Raw genomic sequence first — 13,974 nt, forward strand, 5'->3', positions numbered from 1 at the left:
CTATGTTGATGTTTATCCAATGACAATTCGCAATGCTGTACCACACGATTATGAGAGCCATCTTCAACCTCGAAGAACACTGGATTGGGGAAAGAGGGGAGGACAAGTCCAAGTTATGGTGAAGATGGAAGCCCTCCCATTGGGATTAGCCTCAGGGATATACCTGATTCAGGAATAAGGTGACCAGATTCTGCAGCATTTCTGCATCCGAAAAACAATCAAAATCTGTACCATTAGTATGGATTTTGACTGGAAATACTATGCAGCACTCCCCCTCACCTCTTTCAAAGGCTTCTTGCTGTGAGCCCCCCCTGGCTTCTGGTACTCGGCGGCCTGTAGTGGCCTTATCTGACCAGCATCACCTGACCAATATTGCCGCACCTGACCAGGCCGCTGAAGACCAGAAGCCGGGGAGGGCTGACAGCGGGAAGTCCACAGAGGAGGTGAGGGGGGAGCGCCCCATAGTATGAAATCAGCTGTGGACACGCAGTTCATTTCCAGCCAAAATCTGCACAAATAGTGTGGATTTTGACTGTTTTTGGATGCAGAAATGCTGTGTAATTTGCAGTGGAATTTTCTGTTGTGGACATTTCGCTGCATTTCTGCCATGTGTAAAAATACCCGAAGTCAGCTTGAGGTATACTGCCACATGCAGAGTGGTCTCAGTAGTAATAATGTCTCCAATATCGTCCCCAGTAGTAATAGTGATTCCCAGTAGTAATAGTGTCCCCTATATCAGCTCCAGTAATAAAAGTGACTGCCACAGTGGCCTCAGTAGTAATACTGTCCCTCACAGCGGGCTTAGTAGTAGTAGTGACCCCCACAGTGGCCTCAGTAGTAGTAGTGTTGCCCACAGTGGCCCCAGTAGTAATAGTGTGTCCTATATCAGCCTCAGTAGTAATAGTGACCCCCATAGTGGCCTCAGAAGTAATAGTGTCCCCCACAGTAGCCCCAGTAATAATAGTGTCTTCTATATCAGCCTCAGTAGTATTAGTGACCCTAACAGTGGCCCCCACAGCAAGAAGGTGTACAGAACCACCTTAACATCACTGCACATAAAAGGGGAATACTGTACTGCGTTGAGTTGCAACAGTATCTGAGTCTGTACACCAATATAGGTGGCTAGTGGATGCAATACCATCTTATTGAAACTAGCTACCAGTACACACTCTGATTGTCATGGTTTTCTAGCCTGGAAAATATGGTGATAGTCTGGTCAAGTTGACCCTGGTGGTGGGACAATTCTTTGTGTTCACCTTATGTTCTTGTGCCCGAGACGTTTATTTTATTCTGTAGATTAAATAAAAGTTATGCTTTATATATTATTTCTCAGAACAGTGAAATGACCAAGTAAATTACTGATTTCTATGCCTCTGTGAATTGAACAAGACCAAAAGATTGCAATACTCAGGCACCCTCCATGAGCGGAGGATGCCCGATATACCCAAGGGACACTGATGATTAGTAGGGGAGGCATCTGAGAGATGTGCGCTGGCCCTTTAAGAATGCAGCCGAATGTGTGCACTCTTGAACAGTCGCTGGAGCTGGGCATCTGGGAAGAAAAGCATACTTGTAGCAGCCACCAGGAGAGGCGAGTCAGTGGTTGTGGCCAACACTGCTCTACCAAACTAACTCTAGCTCAGTGCGCCAATAATGGAGGAATTAACGGAATCCTCTTCATATCATGAATATTTGTGAGACAATTTCATTAAAGCAAAACAAAGTGATGTTATATTTCTATTGTCATAAAGACATATAGTAATCCCTTCTCTCCATTCAACAACAGAGCAGAGGTGTAACATATATTTACAGTGTTGTACTTTGTTATTGGCCACAGTGTGAGCATAAAAGGAGAAAGCAGCCGGCCAGCTCTTACCGCACACGTCGCGGGTACAGCGAGGGAGAGACCACTATCGATTTTCAGAATAAATAAGTTTATAGAGTGACTGACTCAAAAATGTTTGTATTCTGTGACGTGACTATCAGGATGATAAATGTTACTCTAAGTGCAGTGAGCAGAACCGAGCACAGACCAACGATGAGGGGGAAGAGCACCAGGGATGGAGATGGTAATCAATGGTTTCTCTACTGCTCCCCTAGTCATGAGAAATTGTAATCTGGTGCGGTCTGCCACATGCAGTGGTAAATGGTCAGGCAGGGTAAGATGTTATTTGTCGTGATGTCAGCTCGTGTACATGTAGGGACCCGTTCCAAGCAAAACAATAAATACCAAAAAGTGGAGAACTAAACAAAAATGGGGGTAGAAGTCCTTGTCTGGAGTGTTTAGTGTGGTGTCTCAGTGCAGATGGTGTAGATGGTGGGAAGTCACTCCGGAAAGCAGACTTTTGCTGGTAAAACACTTTAACACTTTATTGACAGGGAGAGAGTTCTTGACTTGGCAGCAGTTACACAACTTGAATTAATATATGGGAAGAAATAAAAACTATTCAGCGCCGTAGCAGAAACTAATCTTTTTTTATTTATGAAACACAGCGTTTCGACACTACATGTGTCTTTATCAAGTTAATACAGACATTGCTATGCATGCTTCCTTATATAGTATGGCGTATCACAGTGTATGACACGCTACCTGTTCATCTAGGGGCGTGTTTTTTCAACAAAGGTGATTTGTTAATCACCTATCAATCAACGGAGCTCTCTTGGAATGCATTGCGTTCCATAGTTTTTTTCATTTAACTTTATTGTTCTGGTTTCTATTGTTTCCTCCATTTATTTTTATATGTAGGATTATAATCCAAATCTAGTTTTATACAATTTTATTTTACAGATGTGTAAAAATCTATTTAATATAATCTATTCTATATAGATTTTTTATTTTAAAAAAATTATATTTAATAAATTATTAATGATAAATATATGCATATGTGTATTTTTTATCTGTGTTTATTTTTATTATTTTATTGAAGTTTCTCCAGTACGTCATTTAAACCTTCTGGCATTAAAGTATTTAACATCTCTTTTCATCTTAATTTCATTATTGAATTTTGTTGAATGGTTTCTAGGGGAATTAATTTCAATTTTTTACTGTCTTTATTATGTTTTTCTTTAAAGTGTTTTGATATACTGTGTTTTTCATACCCTCTTTTTATATTGTAACGGTGCTGATTAATCCTAATGTTTAGACTGTTAGTTGTTCTCCCGACGTATCTTAAGCCGCAAGGGCATTCTAAAAGATAGACAACATTTTTACTTCTACACATAATTTTTTCTTTTATTTCTATTTTTTCTCCAAAGTCTACTTCTTACTTAGCTAAAAAGCATTTTTTGTTTCAATTGCATGAGAGGCGCATTTTAAACTATATTTTCTAACAACTTGAATTAGGTTACTTGAAGTGGTTTAAGGCAACTTGACATTAGCCAAACACTTTGAATAGGCTTGGGAGGTGAGGGATAACTTTTCCTTTTCTTGACTTCCTGACTTTACATTCCAGTGTTACTTCTCTGGCTGAGATACAAAGAGCTGACTGTTTCTGACTTGCTTGGTTGTACTAGCTTCTCGCTGCAGTTCTCTCCTGACCAAACTCATTTTCTTCTCTCTCTCTCTCTCTATCTCTCTGCACTGCCAACTTCTTCAGAGCAACTTGGTCTTGGTTACTCACACTTTGATATTTTACTTCCCACCGCACTGGCATTCTCCTGGTTACTCCCCAGTCTCCTTTAGTTTCCTCTCCACTGGATTGGGGGAAAGACTACTAGCATAAACTGTCTATCCCCACCCACCCTCTACCTTTTCTACCTTTCTACTCGGCCAATTGTAGGTTAGGGGAAAGATAACTATCCAATCCCTATACTAACTAGGGGTGATTGACAGGTATAGAGTAGGTTAGGGTAAATTTGCCTGAGTTATGTAGGGTTTGCATGTGAATACATCTATTTAAGACTGCACATAAAGAGACTAGCAAATTGTTATAATGCCCAACTCTGGGTCACTACATAAGCACATCAGCACTATTATTGTAGCCAAATATACTGCAATATCACATAGAGGACATATAATAATCACAAAGGTCTCAAACTCACCACACCATGAGTGGCTGGAATTACTGGTCGTAGACTCCCCCAGCTTGTTCCCCACAGAACAGGAAATATTCCATGTACCTCCTGGGGACATTATATAGTTAAACCCACAACAGGAGGAGCTAGTATTATAAGGCGTTAATATACTTCCATTCACAGTCAGCTGGAATTTAGGATTTGTTCCACTAAGAATCCAGCAGGTGATCACAGCGCTGCCATTACTGAGCCATGTGATGTTCAGAAGAGGCTGAGATACTGGAGCTAAATGAGAGAAAGGAAGAGAAAAAGGGGAAAATGTGTGAGGAGAGCAAAGAAAGTAAAAGAGAACCACAGAACGAATGGGAACAGAGAATATGGAGGGAACAAAGAGTGAGGAGTGAGAGGGAAACGGAGTGTGAGGGGAAAATGGAGTGTGAGGAAAGAAAGGAAAGTAAGGCTGGGTCACAACTGCGTTTTGTTTTTCTGTTCCACCTAAGAGCAGAAAAACAGGAAATCAACAGTCCAGGAAATCTGCCATTGATTTCAGTGGGACTAAGGGCCCTTTTACACAGCTGGATCGCGGGAATGTGAACAATATCAGCCCATGTAAAAGGGCCCTAACTTAGCAGAGGGGATGATAAGAGAGCGCGACGAGAAGACAGAGCGCGAGGGTAGAAGATGAGGGGAAAACAGAGTGTGAGGAGATTGGACCGTATTTTCAATGTGACGGGTTCATGAACTGAAATGAAAGGGAGCAGAGAATAAGGAGAGACTATGGGGTATGAGGACAGAGTAAGAGATGTGAATATTCTTTATGTCAGTAAGCACTTCTTGCTTTAACTCACCATCACAGAACACTTTGGTGTCATTGCTGCGTATCTTGCTGATAGAGTTCTCTGCAGAACAGCTGATGTTTATGGCACCAGATGCGAATTCGGAGGTGTTTATAGTGAGAAATGGAGCAGAGTCCCAGAGAATAAGTTCCCCGTTTATAGTCCAGTTATATGTGGCATTGCTCCCTTCCGCTCCCTCACAGACGACTCTGGCCGTTCCATCGCTTTGGCAAGAAGCATTAATGAAGGTTGCAGAGAGGGGAACTAAGGAGACATTCAATGAATGTGCAGAAAATCTTGTGTTTAGATAAATCATGTATGCTCTACACTCTTGTCCTCAAGTCCCCCAATACGTCTTTTAGTTGGTCAGTGCATCAGGCATTGCCACAGGTATCCTCAAATTATAAAGTGTTGGGGGCACTTGAGGGAATTTTGTTGCCTCTATTTTGCTCTAATCATAGCGGGGGAAAAAAAAAATCACAAAACCAGTAAGGCTGTATTTAAATGGGCGAGAGACTAGTGCGAGTTCTGTCCGATGCAATATGGATGTTACTCGCACAAGTAAAGAACCGGCACCGATTTTCATTCTGACCAATGATCCGAATTTGAAAAGTTGCAACATGTCCTATTTTTCTATGAGTCGCAAGTATTTAAGGCCGCCCAGCCCGCTCCTAAAAAATCGGCTGCTTGAAGAGATTATTGTAGCCACTTAACACACACTCACATAGGAGATAAGGACTTAAGTCTAACCCTGCGTGTGCTGTCTCTAGTATAGCATCGCTCCCTTTTCCAATGGCTCCATCGTTCATTAGGCACTGAGTGACAGAGCCAGGGGCAGGAGCGAGGTTATACTAGAGACACACGCGCAGGATCAGACTATGAGTGTGTGCTGAGAGGCTACTCTAATGTCTTCAAGAAGCTGGGCCATTCTGTGTGTGAGTGTGTGTGTGTGTGTTAAGAACTACCAAAAACTCTGCTAGCAGCTGGAATTAGGGGTCGACAGAGAGAGATCTTATAGAAAGGGATGCAAAGGGTGTCCTCTTATCATTTGGGGCTGCAGAAGGGACGCCATTACTTATTGGGGCCACAGTAGAGGTCCTAGGTACTAGTTTAGTATGTCTCCCCTGAAAGTATGGGTTGGCCGGGCTCAGCTACATATAATGCCCAGGTCACACCCAAAGCTGCCAAAATCTCCTGATTGGCTCCAGCACACACACCTTCACAGGTTCCCGAGGTTGGAGCTGAGCTACCAAGCGATCAGCCCGAGACTACAGCCACACCAACCTCTAAGCTCCGGACCTGAGCTCCTGAGCGGTCCAAGCTCCAAACTGAGCTGCCGAGTGATCAGCCCCGAGGGCCACCTCCGCAACAATTACATGACCATTTCTCGGAACAGTTGGAATGCTCTGACCTAGTTTCGGCAGCAAAGAAATCAGCCTTGGGGCTGATCGCTTAGCAGCAATTATCGGACCTCGGGAATCTGTGAAGGTGTGTGTGGGAACCAATCCGGACCTTTTGAAAGCTTTGGACGTCCCCTGGGCATTACTTGTAGGTGAGTCTGGCCAACCTATACTTCCGGTGGAGACATACTACACTAGTACCAAGGTCCTTTTACTAATTGTGGCTACAGAAGGGTCTTAAAAAGTAACTGGGGCTATGGCGGGGCTCTTATTACTAATTGAGACCACATTGATTAAATGAAAGCTGTGCCTGCAGTTACAAGTGACAGGTACTACACAGGGGTCTGAGCAGCAGCTTCTGCACTGACCCCTGTGTTTTCCAGCATTGACTGCGAGTGCTGCCTGGAAACCCCCTTTATAGGTTTACTTCAAATGCCTCATTGATAGAGTATAAGTACATACTGTTACAGCAATACCCTGATGTAACTCTGTCTAGAACACATCACCAGGTAGGCTGGGTCCGACTGACCTCTACTATTGTAGACATGTCTGAAGAGAGTTGTCAAGAGCACACAAAAGCAAAATCGGCAACGCCATACAATGTTTCGGCTTAAGAAAGGCTTTGACTAATGGAAATGTTGCATGGTGTTGGAGGAAAGGAGGATTTTTGCTTATATTTCCAGTGTGCCATCACTGAGTCACATTGGTCATTGATAGAATGTGTTACCACTCACCTAGACAAGTCTTGTATGACTTGCTGGTATTCTTCTCCCCAAGATTGTTTCTCACAGAACAATGAACATCCCAAAATGCAAATATAGACACTGTGACATTAACCCTTTTTGATGGTGTGTCATTTTTAAAAATTAGTTCCCCGTTCACAGATAGAGAGAAGGTGGGATCCGTTCCATTCTCCACAGAGCAAGAGATCTCAAGGAGACTGTCATTGTGGCAAGAAACGTTCAGGACGGGGTCTGATAGTGGAACTAGTAGATAGAAAGTCAGCTGGTAAACAACAGCATATACAAGGGGTAAAACATTCAATGTGGACCCCAGCTGAAAAGCCGCAAGTTGGCTGATCCGTCAACCACATGTTCTAATCCTTCATCCTGCACTATGCTGATTTATAGACCATTATCAGTAGGGTTTAGGAAGACTCAAGAGATGGCATTTGTGTATGTAACGGATTCAGGAAAAAAGTATACGATATACACAAAAATATTCCAGTAAATTGCAGTAATCTAGAACTGAAAGTCTATAGTGGGAAATCTCTAGTGGGTTTTGTCATTAAAAAAAAAAATTATCTAAACTTATCTATTCCTTCCCTGTCTGTCTCCTTATCACATCTTCTCCTGGTTGAGCTTCTCCAGTGCCCCAGGTCAGCTCACTGCAGGCTGGGCCCAGCTTGTTATGAAGGCTGCTTATCACAAACTCCTTCCTGCTGGGTCAGTGAAGGTCACATCCCTGTGCTGTAGCTTCACTGCCTAGGAAGGAATTGCAATCTATTTCAAAGACAGCTCGCATGAGCAATCTCTGAAGAAGATAGGCAGTCCTCCTGCTGGCCTGTGAGCTGTGACATAACGTACATTGGCAGACTGCCAACCTAATGTACTTAACCTCACAGGAAGGAGAAAAATCAGGCAGCTGGAGGTGAAGTGACCCCCTGGACTGCAGGAGACAGGAGAACATGGGGGAGGTGAAGATCAGAGAAGTAGACTGATGGGGGAGGTGAAGATCTGAGAAGTAGACTGATGGGGGAGGAATAGTTAAGTATAGCATTTTTCTTTTTTAGTGACAGAACCCCTTTAAGGAAAGTATGTTTTACTTTGGTCACATCATCCTGATCAAAGCCAACTCGCTGGACTTCTAGTATCAAACACAATATTTATGTCAATGTGTTTGTATAGAAATTACTGACAAGATAAAACATCGTCATTATCAACATCATCACCAGCAGAGTCATCACAATCATCATCACTATTATTGTAGGCCTGTGTAATGACTTAAAGGGATTTTCCAGGACCTTAAAAAATTCACATTGCTTAAAATAGTTTAAAATAAAAAAGAAATGCATAGTCATCTGCTCCAGCGGTACCTCGTACAGAACTGGAGCCCTGGTGTCCACCGCTTGGTACCTGGAAGAAGCCGATGGGCAGTCATGTGCTGTACATTGTGCATGTGACTGTTCAGCCAATCACAGGCTTCATGAAAGAATCACCACAGAAGCTTGTGATTGGGTGAACGAACACATGCTCAATGTATGGCATGTGACCACAGTTGGCTGATTCCTTGTTTTGTGCGGCGGACATCCGGGCTCCAATGCTAAATAGACCTCAGAGGGTGTTTAAAGGGGTTGTCCAGGGTTAGAAAACATGGCTGCTTTCCTCCAAACACAGGGCCACCCTTGTCCATAGAGTTGTGTGTGGGAGCTGAGCTGCAGTACCAGACACAACCCACAGATAAGGGTGGTGCTGTGTTTAGAAAGAAGCAGCCATGTTTTTCTAACCCCAGACAGCGCCACCACAGGAAAAATTAAACATTGTATAGTAACTATCGAAGTCAATGTGCTACATGTATAGTACACAGAGATATTATGTCCTCCAGAGGGGAAGTCGCTCTCTGTTCCTACTAATAAATAGAGGTTCTGAAGGATGGATGATGTCCCAATAGAATATTTGAAATTTTTTTTTTAAACCAGACGACCCTGTGACTAGGGAGGAAAAATACCCATTCAGCAGGGGCATAACTATGTTGACACTTCTACTTCTTGCCCGATTCTAAAACCAGGTCACTTGCCGCAGTATGGCCCTCCCGTTGCCCATCACATTATCTTAGGGGGTTGATTGTTCACCTCATTTCAATATCTAAGCGGACCCCTCCTTTGTCATGGCTGATGCACAGACAGGGAAGGGGGCTGGCGTAAATATTGAAATGAGCCGAACAGCCAGCCCCCTGTGATGACATCACAGGCAACAGAAGTGCCATACCCGGTGACCCAGTATCCAAACCGGGCTGGAAGTGAAAGTCAGACTGCTGAGCTAACGTGAGTGGAAAAAGAGAATATTGGGAGCTGAGGAGATATTCCTCGACTTGGACTACTAAACAGAGATAGTCCAGGAGAACGTTCCCATTGTAATTGTCTATTTAACCCCTTAACACTACAGGACGTAAGTTTACATGCTAGCTACATATTAAGGATGGTGCAGACTCAGAAGTGTGCCCACGTTGTCGAGCAGCGGGTGCCATGTGTGACTGATAGCTGGAATTCTGCTGCAACAGAGCGGATCGATGAGAACAGTGATCCCCGCTGTTAACTCTCTACATGGCATGATCAATGTACATTGCGGCATGTAAAGGATTCACAGAGGGAGCACACTCCCTCTGTGATGTCATCAGCACTCTGCGATAATCAGCACTTGCCAAACACTGGTGTCCGTGCTTGCCATGGCCTATGATCTCTATTATAAGCGATAAGGCATTGCAATACAGAAGTACTGCAATGCATTATCACAGCGATCATAACATTTATTGTTCAAGTGACCTACAGGGACATAAAAATCCTTTCTTTGTGCACACTTTTTCCTGTTTCTTAAAAAAAAAATTTTTTTAATTACACATAATTGATATCATCGCATCCGTAATGACCTGTACAATAAATTATACACACTACTTAAGCTCCATGGCAAAAAGCGTTAAAAAAACTTTTAAAAAAATGGAGAAAGACAGGGCAGGACTTATCTTTTTTTTCTCAAACTTGCACATACTAGCGTGAAGTTTGAATACTCAAAAAAAAACCCCTCTGCTTCATGCGCTAATACGCCCCGTAACGGCGAGTGTATTAGCACATGAGCCTCTTGTGTTTTTGCCCTTATGGGCAGTAAAACTACCAGTCCAAAGGCTTAAAAGAACAATCAGAATAGTGAAAGCCCAGTCACTGAGGAAAAAGTATCTGGTTTAGAGATGAGCGAACGTACTCGTCCGAGCTTGATATTCGTGCGAATATTAGGGTGTTCGGGATGCTCGTTACTCTTAACGAGCACCACGTGATGTTCTGGTTACTTTCAGTTTCCTCTCTGAGACGTTAGCGCGCTTTTCTGGCCAATTGAAAGACAGGGAAGGCATTACAACTTCCCCCTGTGACGTTCAAGCCCTATACCACCCCCCTGCTGTGAGTGGCTGGGGAGATCAGATGTCACCCGAGTATAAAAGTCGGCCCCTCCCGCGGCTCGCCTCAGATGCCTTGTGAGATAGCTGAGGGACAGTGCTGCTGGTGCCGTAGCTGCTATAGGGAGAGCGTTAGGAGTTAGTGTAGGCTTCAAGAACCCCAACGGTCCTTCTCAGGGCCACATCTAATAGTGTGCAGTACTGTGTTAGCACTAAATTTTTTTATTTTTTTTTCAAAATTGGATCTGCAGAGCATTGCGCTATGCAATAGGGACAGAAGTGGTGGTTAGGCAGGGAGAGTGTTAGCAGTGAGTGTAGGCTTCAAGAACCCCAACGGTCCTTTCTAGGGCCACATCTATCCGTGTGCAGTACTGTCCAGGCTGCTGTTAGCAGTGTTGCATTTTTTTTTTTTTTCTCAAAACCGGCTGTGCAGACCATTGCACCCGGCATTAATACTACAGGGATAGAATTGTGTAGGCAGGGCCAGAAGACATACATTATTCATTGAATAGACGCAGTGTGGCTTTTCCTTTGAAAAACAAGGGAAAAAATTCTATTTCGCCTGCCTCTGACAGTCCTCAGGGCTCTGGGTACGTGTGTGCTGCGTGCAGAACGTTAAAAAAAAAATCAGACGCAGCCAGCTACGTTTTACTGCAGGCTTGCGCCAATTTTTTTCCTGCATGGGAAATCCCTGATCTGCTGTAGCGAATAACTTTGCATCACTGCAGTTCTCTGACACATTTCCAAGGCCACAACACAGTTATTAAACTTAGTAGTATTCATTGAATACACGTAGTGTGGCTTGTCCTTTGAAAAACAAGGGAAAAAATTCTATTTTGGCTGCAGGCTTGCGCCAATTTCTTTCCTGCATGGAAAAATCCCTGATCTGCTGTAGCGAATAAGCACAGGCGGGCAGGGCCACTACATCTCCCTGACGGCACATTGGGTGAATTTAGTGGAGGCTGGGACAGAGTCAGAGCCTGGGACCGCTCACGTCCTACCCACCCCCAGAATTGCGGGCCCCAGCTCGGTGGTGGTATCTGCGGAGGTGTATGCTTCCTCCACTAAAGCACCCTCCTCCTCCTCCTCCTCCTCAACCTCTGTCTCGCAATCTAGATGTGTCAGCAGCAGCAGGACGTCGCCAGCAGTCGGTGTCGCGCGGCGTGGCAGCACAGCGGTGGGCAAGCGCCAGCAGGCCGTGCTGAAACTACTCAGCTTAGGAGATAGGAGGCACACGGCCCACGAACTGCTGCAGGGTCTGACAGAGCAGACCGACCGTTGGCTTGCGCCGCTGAGCCTCCAACCGGGCATGGTCGTGTGTGACAACGGCCGTAACCTGGTGGCGGCTCTGCAGCTCAGCAGCCTCACGCACGTGCCATGCCTGGCCCACGTCTTTAATTTGGTGGTTCAGCGCTTTCTGAAAAGCTACCAACACTTGTCAGACCTGCTCGTAAAGGTGCGCCGGCTCTGCGCACATTTCCGCAAGTCCCACACGGACGCTGCCACCCTGCGCACCCTGCAACATCGGTTTAATCTGCCAGTGCACCGACTGCTGTGCGACGTGCCCACACGGTGGAACTCTACGCTCCACATGTTGGCCAGGCTCCAACATGGGCGGCGCAGTGGGAGTCAGCCTCCTCAATTCTTTTCAGAAGAGTGGCCCTGGTTGGCAGACATCTGCCAGGTCCTTCGAAACTTTGAGGAGTCTACCCAGGTGGTGAGCGGCGATGCTGCAATCATTAGCGTCACCATTCCTCTGCTATGCATCTTGAGAAGTTCCCTGCAAACCATAAAGGCAGCCGCTTTGCGCTCGGAAACAGAGCCGGGGGAAGACAGTATGTCGCTGGATAGTCAGAGCACCCTCCTGTCTATATCTCAGCACGTTCAGGAGGAGGAGGAGGAGCATGAGGAGGATGAGGAGGAGGGGGAAGAGACAGCTTGGCCCACTGCTGACGGTACCCATGCTGCTTGCCTGTCATCATTTCAGCGTGTATGGCCTGAGGAGGAGGAGGAGCAGGAGGAGGAGGATCCTGAAAGTGATCTTCCTAGTGCGGACAGCCATGTGTTGCGTACAGGTACCCTGGCACACATGGCTGACTTCATGTTAGGATGCCTTTCTCGTGACCCTCGCGTTACACGCATTCTGGCCACTACGGATTACTGGGTGTACACACTGCTCGACCCACGCTATAAGGAGAACCTTTCCACTCTCATTCCCGAAGAGGAAAGGGGTTCGAGAGTGTTGCTATACCACAGGACCCTGGCGGACAAGCTGATGGTAAAATTCCCATCCGACAGCGCTAGTGGCAGAAGGCGCAGTTCCGAGGGCCAGGTAGCAGGGGAGCTGCGGAGATTGAGCAGCATGTACAGCCCAGGCAGTGCAACAGTCTTTAAGGACCTGGACAGCTTTATGGCTCCCCAGCAAGACTGTGTCACTGCTCCCCAGTCAAGGCTGAGTCGGCGGGAGCACTGTAAAAGGATGGTGAGGGAGTACGTAGCCGATCGCACGACCGTCCTCCGTGACGCCTCTGCTACCTACAACTACTGGGTGTCGAAGCTGGACACATGGCCTGAACTAGCGCTGTATGCCCTGGAGGTGCTTGCTTGTCCTGCGGCTAGCGTCTTGTCGGAGAGGGTGTTTAGTGCGGCTGGGGGAATCATCACAGATAAGCGTACCCGCCTGTCAACCGACAGTGCCGACAGGCTAACACTCATCAAGATGAACAAAGCCTGGATTTCCCCAGACTTCTCTTCTCCACCAGCGGACAGCAGCGATACCTAAGCAATACGTAGGCTGCACCCGCGGATGGAAGCATAGTTCTCTATCACCATCCAAAACGGGGACATTTCTGCTTCATCAATCTGTGTATAATATTCCTCCTCCTCCTCCTGCTCCTCCTCCTGAAACCTCACGTAATCACGCTGAACGGGCAATTTTTTAGGGCCACAAGGCTCACTCATATAATTTTTCTAAAAAAATTGTATACGTTTTAATGCTCTTAAAAGCGTTGGAACTTTAACTTGAACCAATTTTTCGTTAAACTGTGCTGCCTCCAGGCGTAGTTACCACTTAAGCCACATTAACCAAAGTGATTAATGGGTTTCACCTGCCATCTTGGTTGGGCATGGCCAATTTTTACTGAGGTACATTAGTACTGTTGGTACACCAATTTTTTTGGGCCCTCACCTACAGTGTAATCATAGCAATTTCTATGTTCTTCGCCTGCACTCATGGTACAGAAAGGTGTGTGGGGTTGGCCTACACTTTAGCTACATAAATGTAACTTGGGCCTTGGCTATACTGCAGCTACTGAAATGGAACTAAGACTGCGCTCCCACTATACTGCTGCTTCGGAATTGTTACTGGGGCCTGTCTTGAGTGCTACTATTACTGAAATGGAACGAAGACTGCGCTCCCACTATACTGCTGCTTCGGAATTGTTACTGGGGCCTGTCTTGAGTGCTACTATTACTGAAATGGAACTAATACTGTGCTCCCCCTATAATGCTGCTAGTGATATGTTAGTGGGGCCTGTCCTAATGCTACGGCTGAAATGTTA

The 13,974-nt window shown here is 45.5% G+C and overlaps 1 protein-coding gene across 1 annotated transcript in view; it reads right to left on the reverse strand.

Annotated features, from left to right (window-relative positions):
- The window catches only part of LOC136624613 (Fc receptor-like protein 5), a 55,045-nt gene that overhangs the window by 26,368 nt on the left and 14,703 nt on the right, over positions 1–13,974 (reverse strand). Inside the window, exons 4-5 of the mRNA XM_066598570.1 lie at positions 4,863–5,114; positions 4,042–4,299 (exon numbers count right to left, since the gene is read on the reverse strand). Coding sequence (XP_066454667.1) covers positions 4,042–4,299; positions 4,863–5,114 — 510 coding nt within the window. The remainder of the gene's footprint in view (positions 1–4,041; positions 4,300–4,862; positions 5,115–13,974) is intronic.

The sequence above is a fragment of the Eleutherodactylus coqui genome, chromosome 4 (genome assembly GCF_035609145.1).
Source record: "Eleutherodactylus coqui strain aEleCoq1 chromosome 4, aEleCoq1.hap1, whole genome shotgun sequence".
In the NCBI taxonomy this organism is placed as follows: Eukaryota; Metazoa; Chordata; class Amphibia; order Anura; family Eleutherodactylidae; genus Eleutherodactylus; species Eleutherodactylus coqui.